A 20323-nucleotide genomic window follows, 5' to 3' on the forward strand; every position below is an offset into this window, starting at 1 on the left:
ACATGTTTACCCCTCAGCTCCATCTGTGATACAGAGCATGCGTTTTATGTGCTACTCAACAAAGTACCAGCAAAGTCTATTGTGTCTCACAAGTTTGCTTGTCTTCGGTTTCATTTTTGCTGCCTCTCTGTGCTGGCCTCATTCGCCCCCACAGTGATACCCTTGCGTGGGGCACTGTCAATGAATGCCAACGTAATAACACAAGTGTGTTTCTTATGTATATGAATAAATGCAATATAGAAAAATTTAAGCATCTTGAACAGCAACATTTCCCTTTCTACGAGAGTGGAACAACGTTAAGGAACCCTTCTCCAGTAGAGCAGTAATCTAAATCTTCATATTTGTTTAGGGGAAAGAGAGGGGTGAGAGAGGGGAGTGAGGGGGGAGAATAGGTGGAGGTCTTGCTGACAATGGCGTACCACAACCTTTTTTCGTCAATCTCTAAGACCCACAAGATCTAACTAGCATAGGAATTGCAAAGCAACATTAAGCTTATTTTGCCAAGTAAGGAAACATGCCTTCAACAAATGGGAATGGAAATATTTCAAGTCAAGGATGAGAACAAATTTCATCATGCATATTGAATAAGTATTGAAACACACCCATACAATGATGTAATTCATTGACAACTACACATCAACGTAGAGATATGTCTGTCATTACAAGCGACAGTTGTAATGTGAAACAGGATTTTGCAATAAATAATTAGAATTGCAAAATACAGGGCCTGTTTTTAAAAATTCACAATCATGCCTGCAGAGCATTACAACTAAAAGTAAGAAACATAAGCATCATCTTTTTGCTAGCTTCTTTTTTTACATTGTCAATGCATTTATTAAAATTAATAAAACCGGACATTAGGGCATTTTCCAAATAGGGATCTCAGGGTAAACGCTGCGTAAATAACCTCTTGGTAAACCAGAGAGACCTCCGTCCACAATACAAAAGGCTCTGCCAGCCGTGGACCCTATCGAGACCCCAAACTTGAAATAATGCCGCATCCAGTGGGCCCTACAACTGGACACCTAAGTGTGAAATCTTCCAAATGAGTGATTAATTAGTGCCAGTTCAAACAGTGACAGGCATTCACAAAATGCTTTCCAGAGTTATCAACATATGTATTCATCAGATTTTGTTTTTCAAGTACGCATTGCTGTCTCAAGCTACAGAGTTAAGAAATTATTTTTGCTACAGGTGGAAACAACAATATTAAGTGATATTGGGTGGTTATGTTATTATCCAACTAACAGAAAAACAGAAATTGAAAGAGTTTGAAAATGTTTGGTCTTATTAAGATCTGATAAACTGTGAGAGGATTGACTAGCAGCTTCCAACAACAGCACTATCTTAGGACTGGATTTTAACTTCTTTGCACCTGAGAGTAGGAATTGAAAATAAATATCATTAGATCATTGTACCCGTGAATGCTTTTGAGATCTAGATTCCTTCATCTGTTTTGAAGACTCTTCTGGTTTTTGATTTCCTTTGCTCTCACATTTACTTTTATAATCTTGGGCACTGGGTTGCTGACCAGGATTACAAGATGCAGACAAAGATCTCTCTGGGCGAGGTTGTGAGGAAACTGCTGAATGATGATGTCCGCTGCTACCACTGGCAAGAGACGCAAGGGAATCTGAGCTTTCTGACTTTGATAGTCTGGAATAAAAGCAAACAGAACACATGCATGGTTATTTAAGTTAACAATTTTAACTCAATTGCTAATATGAGATGATTGATGCTTACTAAAATATACCTGAAACAGCTGCAAATGTAGAATAAAGTTAGAGTATATGTCTACAAAGTAACTTTGCAATATAAAGCAACATTACTTTAAGTTTCAGACAGTAACTGCTTACTCATACATTGCCATGGTGTTTACGGGTACCATCCAATTTATAGACAAGAAGGTCCTTGGACTGCTTGATGCACGTAACCTTCACTATCTGCTCAAGAGAGAAGCAGTGCTTGTTTTTATTCTTCTATCTCCACTGCAAAAATGAAGACCTGTATCTAGAGCAAGATCTAGACCTAGATCTTGAAGGAGCTTCATCTTCTTCACTCAGGCAATGCAAAGCTTACGTTTTTGGTTGAATTCGCTGACAGAAGTGACAGCAGCAGAGTTGCTCTCATTCCACAGACACTGAACGCAAGACCCAGTGACCCATCATCATGCCTCAAACCTGATCTTACTATTCTAGATATTTGGATCTGTCTCTCCTCGATGTCTTCCGATTCTTACCTCATTGGCCGGCTGGTTGGTATAGGTTAGGCACAGTGATCAATACAACTATCATTTCTGTTCTCAAAAGTCTTTATCTGCTACTGATACATCGCATCTATACCACAGGTTGCACCTGCCTCTCTAACAGCACTTGCAGCCCACATTGCCCCCACACAAGGAACTACATTAGTGGAATTGTGGCCCTTGCTGTTTATGCAAACATATGGGGCCATGGTAGCCCAAGTGTTTTGGAAAGCAATAATATCAATATGAACAAATATTAAACAAAAATACAAAATAATCAAAATTTTGCAGGTGCTCATACATTGTAAACAAATATATGGAGCACATTTTTGTCAGAACAAAATTAATGCACAGAAACCTAAGACAGAAAGAACTGCAACTGTTTGCACTACTGGAAAAGAGGCAATTTCTTTAAAAAATTTAAGAAGATCATTCATCAATTGTGTAATAAAAAAAATCCTAACCTTAAGAATTGGAATAGAGAAGCAGGTTCTACAGTAACAGACTCTATAGAAAGAGTCAACGAGCATTAAAAAAATATGCTGAGTAAACAGATTGTAAGGGTCCCTAACAGTGAAGTAATTACATTGGGTGAGATTCACAATCTATTTTGCGAAGCTAGGCAGAATTTTAGAAGTACAAAAATAAATAAATAAACTGTACGGATAAGAAATTATGCAATTGTAAATGTCAGTCATGATGGTAAAAAAATAATCAATTTGGCAGTTTGCGCCATCGTAGCTTTAGGAGTGTTAAGGGTAAAGATGATGTAAAGAACTTGCAAGCAATTTGAAAGATGTGTATAAAAAATTACTTCCAACAAGGTTGAATTAACTGCTTCACCACTGTGGGAATAAGCAAAAACTAATGTATAAAGCAGAAGTGTTTAACAGTATTTAACAATCTAGGTTTCCACGGTTTTCCTTGTTACCTTTTGCTTGGTAAAGGTCCATCCAGGTCCTTGGATCTACGCTTTAGTCTTAGGCTTTCGGATCTGAGATCACTCTGCACGGATTCCCCATCAGGCACACTTCCAGGCTCTGACAGAACAGCAGGAGAGGGCAGAGGGCTTAAAACAAACGGAATGGGGCAGCCTTCCCTTGTGCATGTTGTCTGGGTTTCATAGCGGATAAGCCGAGATTGAAGCTCAACAAATCCAGAGTCCCTTTCTAGAGCTCTTCGGTTATCCAAGCAGTATCTAAAACAAGCACAGATAGAGATTCAAAGCCATTTTGAGTGTGTCAGGTTTCTCATTTACCATACTGTCTTTCATCTGCTTTAATATTTGCTTTGATGCAAGTTTAATTTCTTTGAGGTAAAAAAATGCAACACCCCAACAATTAACAATAAAATCATTTTGCAGATCTTGCGATCACATATGGATAAAAATACAATATGAATTATGTTCCCGACACCTGACAGGCCAAACAATTCATAACTTGAAAGGAATATGCTACTTACCAGTATGCATCTGTTCTTGGCATGTAGAGCTGCAGAGTTGTACACTTTGCATAGATCGCCATCTGGTGTTGGGCCCGGATGTTTGCAGTTTGTTTTTGTTCTTTGGACAGTCTTTGGAAGTCACGAGTTCGGTGACTCCTCCTTCGGTCCGTACTGCGCATGGGCTTCGGCTCCATCCTCAGATTGTGTTTCGCCAGCAGGGAAATGATGGAGCGTAGTGATAACAGTGAGAAACCCATGTGTGTTGTATCTAAATAAGATAAACTGGAACGGATACAGGTAGCCGAGGAGGCGGGTGGGCGTGTACAACTCTGCAGCTCTACATGCCAAGAACAGATGCATACTGGTAAGTAGCATATTCCGTTCGAGGCATATGAGCTGCAGATTGTACACTTTGCAGAGATTATATATAGGCTTTCCTGTTTTCAGTTTCTATTTTTGGTAAATTCTGGTGGGGTTTTTTCAGTGTTTTCAAGTGATTTCAATACCTTAAAAAAACAGTGGTTATCAGTTGTTTCACATTTTAGCACCATTAAAACAACAGAAACAGTGTTTTTCCGGTTTTTATAAAATGTTTTGTTTTTATTATTGCTTGCTTTCTGTACTGATGGTGCACGGTATATAGACAGTGTATATGAGATCCAAATAAATGTTTGCAAATCAAACTTGTTCTAGTACATCATACAATACCTCTTCAGTGAGTCTTTGGTCATGTGAGCTCACCTTTTCCTTCACATGTAAACTTTTATCTGTGAAAAGGCCCTCTCAACATTGGCACTTGAGATGGACAACGCCAAAACAGCCAGTACACAATTTGCTAACTCTGGCCACTGACATAGCTTGCCAATACTGGTGCACTTGAAGTTTGCGTTTCTCTGGGCAGGCTCTGCAACATTTGCGTTGAACTGGGCGCTTATGCCCTCAGAGTTATTAAGGTGGTCATAAATAAAGCAGTCTTTTGAAACCACAGAGAAAATTCACCTTTACGGAAGGGGTCTAGAACTGGTATAGAGTACCACAGTGAGGTTTCATTGACTTCAAATGTCCTGGTTGGTGAAGGGACATTTCTATGCATCATTGCAAGCCATTTCTCATACATTGTAAAATAAAAGTTCCTGAATTACTCTTACTCTTCAACATTGCTTTGCTTACCAAGTGGTAAGCACTCTAAAATGGAACATGTTGCAGTTCCAAAGTCACTAAAGGTGTCACCCAGCCCCTTCGCATCTACACCAATTATGCTGAACACTTGGCAGACAAGGGTGTTTCCTGTCAAGAATTCCTGTCATGCGAGGGGAGGAAAACGGTAACCAGCGAAAACGGACTACATCTCCCAGGATGCTTAGCGGTTGAGAGGTTATGTAAACAGGAGAGCTGTTACATAACTCAAGGAAAACACGCCCTTATGTAAACAGGAGAGCTGTTACATAACTCAAGGAAAACACGCCCTTATGTAAACAGGAGAGCTGTTACATAACTCAAGGAAAACACGCCCTTATGTAAACAGGAGAGCTGTTACATAACTCAAGGAAAACACGCCCTATAAAGGGAGGAACCGGGAGGTACAACGCTGTCGGATATTGTGTTTACACCGACGTACCTGCTTAGTGAAGAGCAGTGTTCCGGAGTGGTGCTCCAGTAAGGCAAGAACGGAGGTAGGTCGAGTCGTTACTCCCTGGGCCGTGTCTTGCCCCATCGTCACCTGTGAAGGACCCGGAAGCTCTACCGGATAACCATTGAGCTTCGCTTTTTGACTCGGCTGAGTCAAAGCGCAGTGGCGCTTTTGCTGGTTGGAGTCGTAACTTCCAGCCCGACCAGAGATACAGGGACTGCCAGCTGTAACGCACACCAGGAGGTGTTTGCCGCGTTACAGACTCGGAAGTCCACAGGATCGATCGAGCGGCTGCTCTCGGTTCAGTCTTCTTTGCTTGTGATTGGGGTATCGGTGACGCATCACCAGGAGGTGACTCCGCGTCCCGGTGCAGTCTGAGGAAGAGGTTGAGCGGCTGCTCCCTTCAGGTAGAGACCCCGGCTGGGTGTTTCCCTGACTCCTCGATTCTCCCCAACACTCTTCGTGCCCCTCACAGCCTACCGATTGGCATTGTCGGCCATTTCATTTCTGCCCTCTGTTGGCATACGCCGGGATCGGCGTATATGCAGAGGACGGTTAGGACCATCCGTGCTGTGGGCTGGTAACGTACTTAGCCTGGAGGATTCCAGTGACTATAACCTTTGTTCATTCCTTGTATTATTTTTGCCTTCATTAAAATAACTAAACCTTCACAAGTGGTTGCGTTCTCATTATCGTGTCTGTTAAACGATCCTGAGACGTTCAGGGCGTTACATTTCCAGACTCTAGTTTTTGTATTATGTCCACTACAGCAGTTATGTTTTCCAGTAAAAATCTAAGAATACAGTACAGTGTACTTTTTGTTCACATCACTATCAATATGCAACCAAAGACCCTCACATTTCTTGCCTTTGGCATCATCACTCAACAAAAATTCTGTAAACGGTTGCCACATGGATAATACAGCGTTCACGGCCCCTTGGACTTACAACCATCCGCTAAGTGACACAGTTGGGATGAATCTTTCTTAGATGCCACACAAAGCACAAAATGAGAAATATTTGCGTATTAGTTCCCGTGCATAACAAAACAGTGCACCAGAATAGACTAACAAGTCAATAGCATTCTTCATTAACTCTGAAGATTGTAGAGATGCTTTCAGCATACCATCTAACAAGTGACAAGGATCTCTTACAGGGAAGAACTTCAGCTCAGGTATCGATTTTGAAATGTAATCACACAACATTTTTCATATACGTAGCTGAATCACTGCAAATACAAACAATATCACTCTTTGTTGAACTTGGAAAGAACCTTTTTGCAGCAGCATTCCAAGTGACACTGCGTTCCATGTTTTCCAAAAGTCTGGTGTCAGGTTTTCACCACTATCCTTGATTCTTGCTGTTAGCACTCTTTTCACATATACTTGTCTACCTTGCATTGAATGTTTAAAACCTGCCATCAATACTGACTCGCTCAAAACTGGGGGATGATGTATCAAGGGTTTTTACCCATTCTCTGTGGGTAAATGTAATGGCACATATCGGGAAAGATTCTTCTGAAACCAGCCATTTTACCTATCAGTGAACGAATCAAACGCAGCCAAAATATCAAATATGATTTTGATATTGCCTAATTGTCTTCAGTTTCTAAAATAATTAAACAAGACCTAAAACATGATTCTAGACACTACATCTTTAGACCAAAGACCACAAAACTGAAAAAAGCAAAAGGAAGACGAAACAATATTTTTGTGACCTCTCCAAACAACAAAACTCAAGCAGAATAATGTTAGCCCAGTCTTTCTTGCTGCTAGGTTGTAAAACAAAGTTACATTGTATTGGTCGATTCAGGAAGAAAATAAATGACTCTTTCACTCTTCTTTTCCTTTCTTTGAATGGCATTTAGTTTGCGGTTGTGCAGGTGTTTTTTCAGTGTTTATATGTTTACACTGGTGAGGGCTATTTTCCTTCCATTGGGGATTTATCAGTTATTATAGGTTTAAACCTAAAACGGGACAGCCTAATTATATAGCAGTACCCAACCTTAGCGGCGACCACCGGTATCCGTTGCAGCGGTTTGAAATAGTGTCTTTAGTACAGCCTGGCCCACACTAGCTTGTTGCTTGGAGTGCACGTCTACACAGTAATGTTTTGTGAAGGTGTGCGGTGTTGACCATGTGGCTGCTTTGCAGATATCATCTAAGGGTATGTTCCCTAGAAAAGCCATCGAAGCCCCTAACTTTCTTGTAGAGTGGGCTTTAGGTGGAACAGATAATGTTCTTTTTGCCTTTTGATAGCAAATTTGTATGCACTTTACAATCCACCTAGCTATCCCGGATTTAGAGATGGGGTTGCCTTTATGCGGTGGAGAGAAGGAGACAAACAATTGTTTAGTCTTCCTGAAAGGTTGCGTTCTTTGTATGTAGTACAGTAAAGCCCTCTTAACATCAAGTGTATGTAGAGCCCTTTCCGCAACAGATTGAGGTTGCGAGAAAAAAACAGGTAATTCCACCGATTGATTGAGATGGAAGGGGGAAATGACCTTGGGCTGAAATTTTGGATTCGTACGAAGTATCACTTTGCTGTGATGTATTTGTAAGAAGGGTTCCTGTATAGTGAACGCTTGTATTTCACTAACCCTCCTAAGGGAAGTGATAGCTACGAGAAAAGCAGTTTTCCAGGTGAGGAACTGTAGCTCACATTTATGCAGTGGTTCGAAGGGCAGACCCATTAGCCTTGTAAGAACTACATTTAGATTCCATACAGGAGAAGGTGGTGCCCTGGGTGGAATTTTGCGTTTAAGGCCTTCCATAAAGGCTTTAATAGCGGGCACTCTGAACAGTGATAAATGCTGTCTGTTTTGCAGGTAAGCAGCAATCGCTGCTAGGTGTAGGCGTATGGAAGAATATGCCAGGTTACACCTTTGAAGATTGAGTAGATAGCATATAATGTGTTGTATGGATGCATCTAAAGGGTTGATTGTATTGTTACGGCAGTAAACAACAAATCTCTTCCACTTTGCGGCATAGCATGCTCGAGTGGTAGGACGTCTGGCTTCCTTGATAATATTCATGCAGTCAGGGGGAAGGTTAAGGTACCCAAATTCTAAGATTTCAGGAGCCAGATCGCAAGGTTGAGCTGAGCTGGGTCCGGGTGTCTGATTTCTCCATGGTTCTGAGTTAGGAGGCATGTTATGTTATGTTATGTTATTAAAAATTTATAAAGCGCGCGTACGCCCAAGGGCTTCTTGGCGCTGGTAAGATAAAAAACATAACAAGAGGTGAGTCTGCCGGAAGAGTTATTTCGGATAAGCTTTTGTGAAGAGGTGAGTTTTAAAAGCCTTTCTAAAGGCAAGGAGGTCTTTACTCTGTCTGAGGGCTAGTGGTAAAGAGTTCCATAGGGTGGCTGCCAGGAAGTGGAAGCTGCTGCCGCCTTGTCGTTTTTTCTTGAAACGAGGAACTTCTAAAAGGTCTTTGTGGGCGGATCTTAGGTTCCGTGAGGGGACATATCTACCGATCAGCTGTCTGATAAATAGGGGTCCCTTGCCTTGCAGAGCCTTAAAGATAATGCACCCGGCTTTGAATTCGGCTCTTTGAGCCACAGGTAGCCAGTGCAAACTCTCCAGGCCTGGTTTGATAGGTTCCCATTTGGGTACTTTGCAGATCAGCCTAGCGGCCTGATTCTGCAGGTACTGTAGTCTTTTAAGTTGTCCTGCAGGTAGGCCTAGGTATAGGCTATTAGAAAAGTCAATGTGGGAGAGGACTAAGGCCATGGCTACCTGGATTAAGGCGGAGGGAGTGAGGAAATGGGCGATTTTCCTGATTTTCCTTAGTTGGAAAAATCCAGAGGAGACCACGGTACCAATTTGGGATTTTAGCGAGAGGTCCCCGTTGATGGTTATCCCCAGGCTTTTTACAGTGGAAGATTTCTTAGGGGGAAGACCCATGTCCGACGGCCAGAAGTTAGGGCTCCAACTGATTTCGCTCTTGCCGGGCAGAATCAACTCAGTTTTCCCTGGGTTTAACTTGAGGTGATTTGAGGACATCCAGCTCTGGATTAGGGTCATGGTGGCTTGGAAGTCCTCCACCGCGTTAGGGGAATTGAGAACAAAGATAAGCTGTAAGTCATCTGCATAGTTATATACAGTGACTTTGTGCTTACTCAGGGCAAAGAGGAGGGGCCGCATGTACAGGTTGAACAACAAGGGGGATAGTGAGGAGCCCTGGGGCACCCCACAGAAAGACTTGACCTTGGCGGCAGAAAAGGAGCCTAAGCGAACCGATTGGGTGCGTTCGGAGATGAACGATTTTAACCAGGCTAGGGCAGAGTCTCTGAGACCCGCCTGTTCGACACGGTTGACCAGAATGGAATAGTCAACCGTGTCGAATGCCGCGGACAAGTCGAGAAGTACTAAGGCTTGATGAAGGTTGTTATCAGCGTTGGACCTCAAGGTGTTCTGGACTGCCAATATTACTGCCTCAGTGGAGTGACCAGGTCGGAAGCCTGCTTGGTTGGGTTGGAGATATTCTGTTTCCTCCACGAAGTTAGAGAGGCAGTTGGTGACGTGCGCCTCCAGCATTTTCGATAGAAAAGGTAGCAAAGATATGGGCCGATAGTTCGTAAGGTCGAGCGGGTCGATGCCAGGCTTCTTGGTGAGGGGAATCAGTAAGGCCTGTTTGAAGCTGCTAGGTACTGTCCCTGACGTGAGAGAGTCGTTGAGTAGGGATATCATGCTGTTGGGCATAGCTCGACCAATTTCTTTCATGATATGGGGGGGACAGACATCCATAGGGGATCCTGATTTGACTCTAGACAATAATGTCAAGAAAGTTTTCAAATCAATAAGGGGATAGGAATGTAAGGTTGAGGGATTGAGATAGATGTCATCCACTGGGGCGGATGATGGGAGTGTGGAGATGTTCTGCTTAATCGTTAAGATCTTATCACGGAAAAAGTCGTTCAGGGAGTTGCATAACGCTTGTGAGGGAACTACCGGGGGGGAAGTTCTATCGTCGTTGCAAAGGTCGTTCACAATCCTGAAAATTTCTTTTGACTTGTTGGTAGAGTTGAGGACTTTAGATGAATAGTAGGTTGTTTTATGGTTCTGTAGAGTTTTTTGGTATGTCTTCCTGGCTGAGCAGTATGCGGCTTTGGCCAGTGGACAGTACTGGGAGCGCCAGGTTCTTTCCTTTTGCCTCACTTCTAATTTCAGTGTTTTTAGTTCGGGTGTAAACCATTTATGTGCATCCGGGCTCCTTGAGCAGCTGAGATGCGTGAGGGGAGCATAGATGTTAATCGCTTCAGTGAGCCATTCATTGAGCCGGCTATCGGCCTCATCCACATTGTTGCTGTCGAGGGGGGGGGAGTTACCCAAGAAGTTTAGAAAGGCTGGCATATGCATGGAGGACCATTTCCTGATGGTTTTACTGGATTGTAGTTTAAAGTGGGTTGTCTTATCTAGCTGGAAAGAGAAACTTATTCTGTGGTGATCGGACCAGCAACAGGGTTTTATGTCTAATACAGATAGGGGCAGGTTCAGAGACCAGATTTGGTCGAGGCTGTAACCCTTCTGGTGGGTCTCGGTGTGGATGTGTTGTGTCAGGTTAAGATCACAGAAGAGTTCGCTCATCTCTGCAGCTTGGAGGTCCAACGATAGATTGTCGAACCAGAAATTTAGATCTCCAACCAGGAGTAGTTTAGGATGGTTAGTAACCAATGGTGCCAGTAGCTGAGCTAGAACAGAAGGGAATGTAGCCATGATTTGGGGAGGGCGATATAATAGGACCAATATAAGTGAGCCATTGGGGGTGTCTATTTTGGCGACTATATTTTCAGTATTAGGTAGAGGCAGAGAGGGGAGCTGTCTGAGTTGGAACTTTTTATTGACGATTATTGCTGCTCCTCCCCCAGTTTTTCCGCCTGGGCGGAGTGCTGATAGAATATAGTAGTCTGCAGGTAGGGCAGCTAAAATATCCGGTAGTGAGTCCGGAGTGAGCCAGGTCTCCGTCAGTAGCAGCATGTCAGGTTGTTTGTCCATGAGTAGCAGAAATATATCAGATTGGTGCTTAATCATGGAGCGGGTGTTAAGATAGATACACCTGAACGTGTAGGTGGAGCAGGGTGTGGTCGTGCGCATAGAGTACTCAGGAGCAGGGGCGTTCGTGAGGGAGGCAGAGTTGCCTATACCTAAGTGAGAAATGCGTTTAGCTGCGTGATAAGGGACAGGTGGACACGTCGTGGCGGTTGGGCGCCATACCTGTAGTTCAGCAGAAGTATAAGTGTAGTGGCTCGCAGGGTCCTTGGCCCCTGGTCCCGGACGCTCGCGGACGAGCGCAGACGAGCTTGCCTTATGCGCGCCTTCGGCGCGCATTCGTCGCGCCCGCTGCGCTCGTCCGCTGCGCTTCCTGTATAGGCACATGATTTATAGCTGGCAGGGGGGATGAGATGTGGGCGTGGCCTGACCGGGTGGGCGTGGCCTATGTCCTGGGCAATGGCGGCAGGGAAACCAAAACAAACCCTCGCCAATGGAAGCTTGTATCTCAGCTGTCAGAGGGCTCGTGAAAGCGCGAAGTGCTCGGTGCAGGTGAGTGCAAGTTTTTAAAAGACCAAAGAAATTCTGTCACTTTCTATTTAAAATATGCAAAAGGCATGGGGACAGGTGCAGTTTTTGATGTGGTACCACTGATAGCTGTAATAGTGTGGTGTACCACGGCTGCCTGGCCCATGTTGGGGCTACCAGAATGAGTGTGAGGGAGTGCTGTTGTAGCTTCCTGACCACTAATGGAATTAGTGGGAGAGGTGGAAAGGCGTATGCAAATTTGCCTGACCAGTTCATCCATATCGCATTGCCTTTGGACAATGGGTGTGGGTATCTGGCGGCGAAGCTTGGGCATTTTTTGTTTTCGTGGGTGGCGAAGAGGTCTATCTGAGGATGCCCCCACTTGTGGAAGAATGGGCGAAGGACTTGTGGATGCAGTTCCCATTCGTGTATTTGTTGCGTTTGTCTGCTGAGCAGATCTGCCATGGTGTTTTGTATGCCTGGGACGTGCTGTGCCAGGAGAAAGATGTTTTGTGGAATTGCCCATCTCCATATGCTCTGTGCTAAGCGGGAGAGCTGGGGAGAGTGTGTCCCCCCCTGTTTTTGAATATAATACATTGCAGTCATATTGTCTGTGCGAATGAGGACTGCTTTGGCTGAAATCTGTTTCTGAAAGGATTTTAGGGCTAGAAGGATTGCCAATAGCTCCAGATGGTTGATGTGGAGCGATTTTTGCTGTGGCGTCCATAGACCTTGCATTGTGAGGTGTAGGAGGTGCGCTCCCCAGCCGGAGAGCAATGCGTCTGCTGTTAGAATCACCTGAGGAACCGGGTCCAGGAACGGCCGCCCTTTGGAAAGGTTTGTGGTGTTCCACCACTGCAGAGAGTGATGGGTGCGGCCGTCCACCAACACCAGATCCGTCAGCTGTCCCTGGGCCTGGTTCCACTGTCGTGCTAGGCACTCTTGGAGTGGACGCATGTGGAGTCTTGCATGGGGCACTATGAAAATGCAAGATGCCATCATTCCTATTAGCTTCATGAACACTCTTGCCGGGAGAGAGTGCTGAGCAATGAACGTTTGGCGCAAGGCTTGTATGCTTGCGATCCTGGCGGAATTGGGATAGGCTATACCTTTGGAGGTGTCTATAGTGGCCCCGAGATATTGCTTTGTGTGAGATGGTATGAGGTGGGACTTTTGGTAGTTCACCGTGAAACCTAGCTGGTGGAGCAGTTGGATGGTGCTGTTTGTATGTTGCACACATTGGTCGTAGGACGCGGCTTTTATCAGACAGTCGTCTAAGTAAGGGAAGACGTGAATATGTTGACGTCTGAGGTGTGCTGCTACTACCGCTAGGCATTTGGTAAACACCCGTGGTGCGGTGGTGACCCCGAAGGGGAGAACCGTGAATTGGTAATGCTGACCGTCCACCACAAACCTGAGGTACTTCCTGTGAGAAGGGTGTATTGGAACATGAAAGTATGCGTCTTTCAGATCCAAGGTAGTGAGAAAGTCTCCCTGACAGAGGAGTGGGAGGACTTGTTGTAGGGTGACCATGTGGAAATGGTCTGAATGTATGTATGCATTTAGAGGCCGGAGGTCCAGAATGGGCCGCAGGGTCTCGTCTTTTTTCGGTATTAGAAAATACAGACCCCTAGATTTTGCTGATTGACGGGGACCTGCTCGATAGCGTGTTTTTGGAGGAGGGAGATCACCTCCTGTTTGAGCAGTGTGGAATGTTCCTGTGACATTGGACGGTGCCTTGGTGGGATATTGGGTGGGGTAGATGTTAGCTCGAGACAGTACCCTGACCAAATAATTTGGGTCACCCATTTGTCCGCTGTTATGGACTCCCAAGCGTGAATAAAGTGTTGCAGTCTGCCCCCGACCGGAGTGGGAGGGTCTGGGGGGAGCGAGGGGAAGTCATTGTGCGGGCGGTGTGGCAGAACGGGTATGTTGGTTTTGCCCCTGCCCTTATTGTTGTTGCCCCTGTATCCACCTCTTTGGTAGCCCTTTGAGAAGGTATTTTGAGGAGGGGACTTGTAGGAGGTAGATGCGCTATCGGTGGAGTAACACCTGCCTGTGCTACGAAAGGACGAACGTCGAAAGGAGCGTCTAGGGGTTTGAGATTGTAATGCCCCCATAGACTTTGCTGTGTCTGTGTCCTTTTTCATTTTTTCTGATGCTTCGTCTACCTTTGGCCCAAATAGATGTTGTTGGTCAAAGGGGTGATTTAGTATGGATGCCTGGACTTCTGGCTTAAACCCTGAGATCCTGAGCCAAGCATGACGGCGAAGCAGGACACTAGTATTTATAGCTCTAGAAGCAGTGTCCGCTGCATCGAGGGCGCATTTAATGGAGGTGTTAGTAATGAGATTTCCCTCTTGTATTAGGTCATGAGCTTTACGTTTGTGTTTCTCCGGGAGGTGTTGCATAAGAGCCTCAAGCTCATCGTAGTGTGCTCTGTCATAACGCGCAAGTAGCGCCTGTGTATTCGCAATGCGCCAGATGTTTGCGGCTTGCGAGGCAGTGCGTTTACCAGACGCATCTAAAAGTTTTGATTCCTTATCAGTCGGTGGAGCCTCACCTGAGGACTGGGAGTTGGACCGCTTTCTAGCTGTGGACACAACCAGGGAATCTAAAGGAGCAGGGCCTTTAATGTATGCAGGATCTGTGGGTGCTGCTTTGTACTTTTTTTCTATTCTGGGGTTTAGGACCCTGGCCCTGACTGGGTCTTTGAACACCTCTGCAGCATGTTTGGTAACACCCTTAAGCATGGGCAAGATGGCTGTGGATTCATCCTGAATATCAAATGTATCCAGTAAGAAGTCGTCTTCCACTGGTTCGCTATGTAGTTCCACCCCATGATAGTGTGCTGCCCGCTGCACTAAGTGGTAAAAACCTAGTGAGTCCTCCGGGGGAGATGGCCTGGATGGGTAGAGGTCATCTTGGGGCACATCTGGTATGTCAGGGTTTTGGTAATCCTCCCATGGGTCTGGGGTCCCTGGGGGTGTGGGGTCCAACGGGGCGTCCGCTGGATCATAATCTGGATCCCCGTAATCCGGTCCTGGGGATGGGGTTGGGGAGTGATGAGGCAAGGGTGGCGGAGACCTGGGAGGGAGAGGAGGTGGAAGAGGTGGAGGAGGTGTAGGAGGTGGTGGGGAGGGCACTCTGAGAGGAGATGTGGCAGAGTCCTTCCGTTTGGGCGGGGGAGGAGGAGCTGGTGTGTCAAGACGTCTTTTCTTGACAGACAAAATCAATAGCCCAGTCTTTGGATCCTTTGATAAGGTTTTTTGAGAAGGATCAAGTGTAAAAAGTTCCATTGGCGCCGAATCGTCCGCTGGCGCCGATGTTTTCGGAGCCGAGGACTTGGGCGGTTTCTCTGCGCCATGCTTTTTTGGAACCTCCGTTTTTTTCGGCGTCGAGGTAGGCTTCGACGCGGGAGCGTCGGTGCCGAGGGATTTATGCTTGTGTTTCGTCGGCACCGAGAGTCCAGGCTTCGGCACCGGTGGCTTCGGAGTCGAGCTGGGCGTCACTTTCTTCAGTGCCGAACGGTGCTTATCGGCACCAGGAGTAGGCTGGCTCGAGCCCGAGCTGCCGTGAGACTTGTGATGCTTCGACACCGGGACCGAAGGTGGGGTGATAGAAGCTGCATGTTTGGTTTTCCCTAGGCCCGAAGGCGAAGGTGTAACCTGAGTCTCTTTGGATATGGGTGCGGGGGTGGGAGGGGGTAGAGTACTCACGACCCTCTGCGCCGGTGTGATGTCCTCCAGGTCGGAGTCGTCGGCCTCGGAAGCGCTGACGATGTCTTCCTCCTGCTCGGTGTGTTGTTGCCCCGAAGCTCCGGTGTCGTCTCCAAAGATGTCCGGTGGAGCAGAGGTCGATGAGTGCGCCATGGTGCGTCGAGCTCTTCGATCCCGAATGGTCTTTTTTGCAGGCGGGGCAGTCTCTGGCCTCGTGTTCTGGAGAGAGGCAAATGTTACACACCTGATGGAGGTCGGTGTGGGGAAATTTAGACCCACATTTTGGGCACTTTTTGAACGGAGTCCTTTCCATCGGCCGGGACCGGAGTCGAGGAGGGCCCGAAGGCCGGTGCCGATGTGTGGAATCGAGAAAGTGCCTCTACGAGAGATGAAGAAGATGAAGAATCTCGATGAACGAGGATTTTCCGTCGAGGCTGGAACCGGAAAAGTTTGAAGCCGGAGCACGAAGTATCACATCCGAGCCCGATGGCGGAAAAAAACAATCTGAGGATGGAGCCGAAGCCCATGCGCAGTACGGACCGAAGGAGGAGTCACCGAACTCGTGACTTCCAAAGACTGTCCAAAGAACAAAAACAAACTGCAAACATCCGGGCCCAACACCAGATGCCGATCTATGCAAAGTGTACAATCTGCAGCTCATATGCCTCGAACATAGTATTTCCTTCGATTGCAACATGAACCCCCAAAGCTACTCCAATATGTCCTGGTCCATTTAAGTGATGCTCACGTTTTAAAAGTATTGGTTGAAAACAAATGAAAAATATCAATCACAAAGTACAACAAACAGACACACAAGTTTTATTTGCTGTAATTAAGAGCCAAAATGTGTCAAACGTCAACCTCCAGTGATAGCCAGATGACAAGCAGCTCTACTTTATTTCCAATAAAAAGCCTGGCATAGCATCTTCAGCTTCTATCATCTCCAACCTTGCCAATTTCTTCTGAAAATGGACGCTCAGATTGTGCTGAGGAGGCAGGCATCATGACAGGCCCAGTTGGGAGGATCAGAAAATTGGTGGCCCAGTTATCATCATGATTTCCAAGTATAAGGATCTCTTTTCTACCTGAAGTCAGTCTTAAGCAGGTTATCTGACGTCCAAGTGACCACGGCAAGATGAATTCCGAATGTGTATGTGGGAAATGCAGAGGAATAACAAGGGGTTCAGCCAGAAAGAACACAGTCATATGACCAAACTGGAAGGAGAAGGAAATGAGCTGCACTACTTGCGAGTAACAATAGTGAGTAAGGAATGAGAGAAAGAGCCTTACAAGTAAATTAGGGAAGGAGAGGCTACACTTACACAAGGGATAGTGGATGCTGAGAGGCTAAAATATCAGACATTATGTGCACTTCACTATGAGGATTATGAAGACGATTTTTAATCTAGTACTAAGACTCAAAAAGCAAACCATAGGGAGGTTTCTGCTTCTTTGAGTTCAACCTTGTTGGTATATCCTGAAGCATTGTCTTCCGGCTGAAGAGTGTAATCTAAATGTCTGGCAGAGGGATGTGCATATCATGTGCTTCTTAGTATATCTGGTTGGGCCAACGAATGCTTGTGCCTGGCACGAGTCAAACGTCTGGTTTGACTCAACACTTGTTCCATGGGACTGCTCATACACATTTGATTAAGTCAACCATCCTGGGAAGCATCCATTAACCTCTTGGCTTCTCCTGGAGTACTTCGGTTTGATAGGTCAAGTGAGGCCACCGGTACCTTCACATATAGAGTGCTCTGCTTTACACTTAACATTTTTTGTGAAAATAACACATATGCATTTTAATATGTGCATTTTGCTGGGTTGCTTCATATGTTCCAATCACTTTTCTCTGCGCCATTTTTAAACCTGAATCATAGTCTGTTTCACTAACTAGTATCTCCATCATATTTATTATATAGTGAGATGGATTTAGCATTTAACAAAAGGAAATTGCAAAGTCGGTTTTATTGAACACATTGTACTAAATTAGAACCTGAAAGAGAGCACAATACATTATTTTGAGTAAAACTGGAGTGAGATGGCTGTTTTCCAGTGACTGAAATGCAGACTGTAACTAGTCACTCAGTGGCCATATCCTGCCGCCCTCACTTGACCATGCTAAGTACTTCTAGACAGATCACCATGCTTCACAGTATGACAGGAACAAAATACATTATAGGGTGTCAGTTAAGCACACACAAAATACTAAAAGAGGTATGGTTTGAAAGAACAAAATTCTGCTCCATGAATTATACTAAAATGGCCAATTTGTATCTGCACATCACAAATCAAATTGCGTTTTGGCTCACCCAAAACAGTCAGTGTCTTTTTTAGGAGGGAGTGGGATTTTTTTCTTGAATCTTTCTAAGATTATGTTTAGAAATGCCAGACTAGTTCTTGGGGTTTATGTTATTCAATGGTATCAGAGTCAGACACTACTAAGACCTTCCTGAAATACCAATTGCATTCTTTTTCGGCTGCGGGGTTACACATTACTGTCAAATAGCACATGTTTATCACACAATAATTTAACTTTACAAGCATTGTTACGTAGATATTGTGGTTAAAAATCAGTCTTTAAACATGCTAAGCATTACACCGTACCAACCAATCTTACGGTTCGTTTATCTTTCTACACTTAGACTGTGGATCGCCCAACCATGTATTGTCAAGTTAGAAGCTTGAGAAAGAGGGATCTCTGTCCGCTTTGCCAGGAAGATGTATTACATCATCTGGCAAACCGGCATAGGAATAGCAATTTCACCTGGCAATACTACAGATGTGGCTGGAGAGTCTGATTCTAATCTCTTTTTGGCACAGTGACATGTGATGTTTCCCAGGGTAACCGTATTGCGCAGCATTGAGGACGTCTGTGGCTTTAGTGGAACAGTCCAGTAGGGTTACAGTAGCCGAGGGTGTGAAGTAAAGGGGGAATCAAGGTACTCTTGAGGTTTTCAATAGGGTACCAGCAGAGCATGTACAGCTTGGAGAGGCATGTGCTCGGGAGATACCCCTGTGACAGGAGGACGTGGGGTAGGTCAGCCAGCAACCGGAGCTTCACCTACTGCTCCTGGGTACGCCAGTATGCAACCGTCCTGGCCATAATGAGAGAGGCGATTAGCCCACCCCATTAGGATCATCCAGAAGGTACAACGTATGTCACTATAAGTTATACGGCACTACAAATCTAGTATCATAGGGTATGGTATCACAGACACACACTTTCACCATCCCTACGTGAGGAGACAAGTGTCTCCAGGTCCTGATGAAATGCCAAGATCCTTTGGACTATGAAAGGCATGAAAAATGTTGACCCCGCTCACTTCACATATACTATCTTGAGCTTGAGAGGTCCAGAATAACCTGCTCTCGCTTTGACTCTTTAGTCTCCTTTTTTTAACCATAGCAAAGGAACCCAGCTAATCAAAAACCTTTTGGGATTCCTGTAGTTATTTTAATCTTGCACACACTTTTGCTCCACATCTACTCATACCTCTTCTAAGCAGACGCCTCTCCACCCCATCCATCAAACATCAGCAAAAAGAAAAAAACAACAGCAAAGAGCTCCACTGCGGGGTCCATTGGGCATTGCAGCTCCGGCCCAACTAGGAGCTGCCCGATGATGAAGCATGACACCCCTTGGGGTGTGTGAGGGTGCTTGCTCCTAAAGGAGCAATCCCCCCCTTTCCCCTTCTATTCTTCACACCTGGACCCTCCTCCCTCTCATTAGGAACTGCAAACCCTTGTTTTTTTAATTCCTACCCAGGGGCACATATGCTGGACCTGTCTCAAGCCCCAGTCCCTCCCTTTTTGTTCCCGCTCGGGAGATACAGCCAGAGGGATTCAATGAGGGGATCAACTATATCCCATGTAGCTGGCGAGTGAACGGGGATGGGACCAAGGCCTCTGGCAGCAAATCTGGCATGGTCTTCAAATGACAGTCTCCCCTGTCACATTTGTTAATCCTTCCTTACTGACCTGCTGTCATGCTCTGTCAGGAATCAGCAGAAAGCCTATATGCCACGCAATCTATGCATTCTCCTTTCAGGGTTCAGCCTTGGAGGAGGATATGCCCTACTCCTTCAGGGGGCACAGCCACATTTTACTGCCTATGATGCAGGTATTTTCTCTGAACAGGTGTACAGAGCCTCAAGTCAAGTGGTTTACTCTCAGGTGACCCACAGTGCCAGTTTATATCTGGTACAGTGACAGTTGTGTCCAAGCCCAATGGACACTCCGCTTCAGAATTATCTAATACCTGGAAGGAACCAATCATTTGAAAGGCAAATCTTTTCTTGAAGTTAAAAGTCAATTAACAGCCAATGTGGTCCCATCACCTTGGTATCTTTAGGGAGGACCTGAATGACCTAGGGCAATAATGCTTGTGTTTATTTGAGTCAGGCAACATCCTAGCCAATTGGCATTTGTTTCTGGGTTCTTTGGCAGATCATGACATCGGTACAAGATAGGAGGATCCATCTTCTTTGCTCATGTGTGCAGCAGCAACCATACCTTCTTTCAAAGTTGGATACTAAGAGCTTTGTTTGTCCTATTGAAAGTTCTGGGAATTCAAATCACTCATTTGGCTTTACAAAAGCTGCAGCAGGGAGGCCAGTGGAGGAGTAGCACAAGGGGCATGCAGGGAAGAGGAAGTTGCAAACTTCTGTCTGCAGCTAAACCATCCGTCAGGGCTACAGGCACAGAGACAACAACCCTTCATGTGTGCAAGCGCTGCAACAAGCACACCTCATAAACACAGGACGA

At 45.5% G+C, this 20323-nt stretch overlaps 1 protein-coding gene across 2 annotated transcripts in view; it reads right to left on the reverse strand.

Annotated features, from left to right (window-relative positions):
• The window catches only part of MTBP (MDM2 binding protein), a 236302-nt gene that overhangs the window by 37818 nt on the left and 178161 nt on the right, over positions 1-20323 (reverse strand). For both annotated transcript variants that reach the window (XM_085605039.1, XM_085605040.1), the window contains 2 exons: positions 3177-3443; positions 1419-1656 (listed from right to left, as the gene is read on the reverse strand). In XM_085605039.1, coding sequence (XP_085461165.1) covers positions 1419-1656; positions 3177-3443 — 505 coding nt within the window. The remainder of the gene's footprint in view (positions 1-1418; positions 1657-3176; positions 3444-20323) is intronic.

This window comes from Triturus cristatus, chromosome 5_1 (assembly GCF_964204655.1).
Source record: "Triturus cristatus chromosome 5_1, aTriCri1.1, whole genome shotgun sequence".
Classification (NCBI taxonomy): Eukaryota; Metazoa; Chordata; class Amphibia; order Caudata; family Salamandridae; genus Triturus; species Triturus cristatus.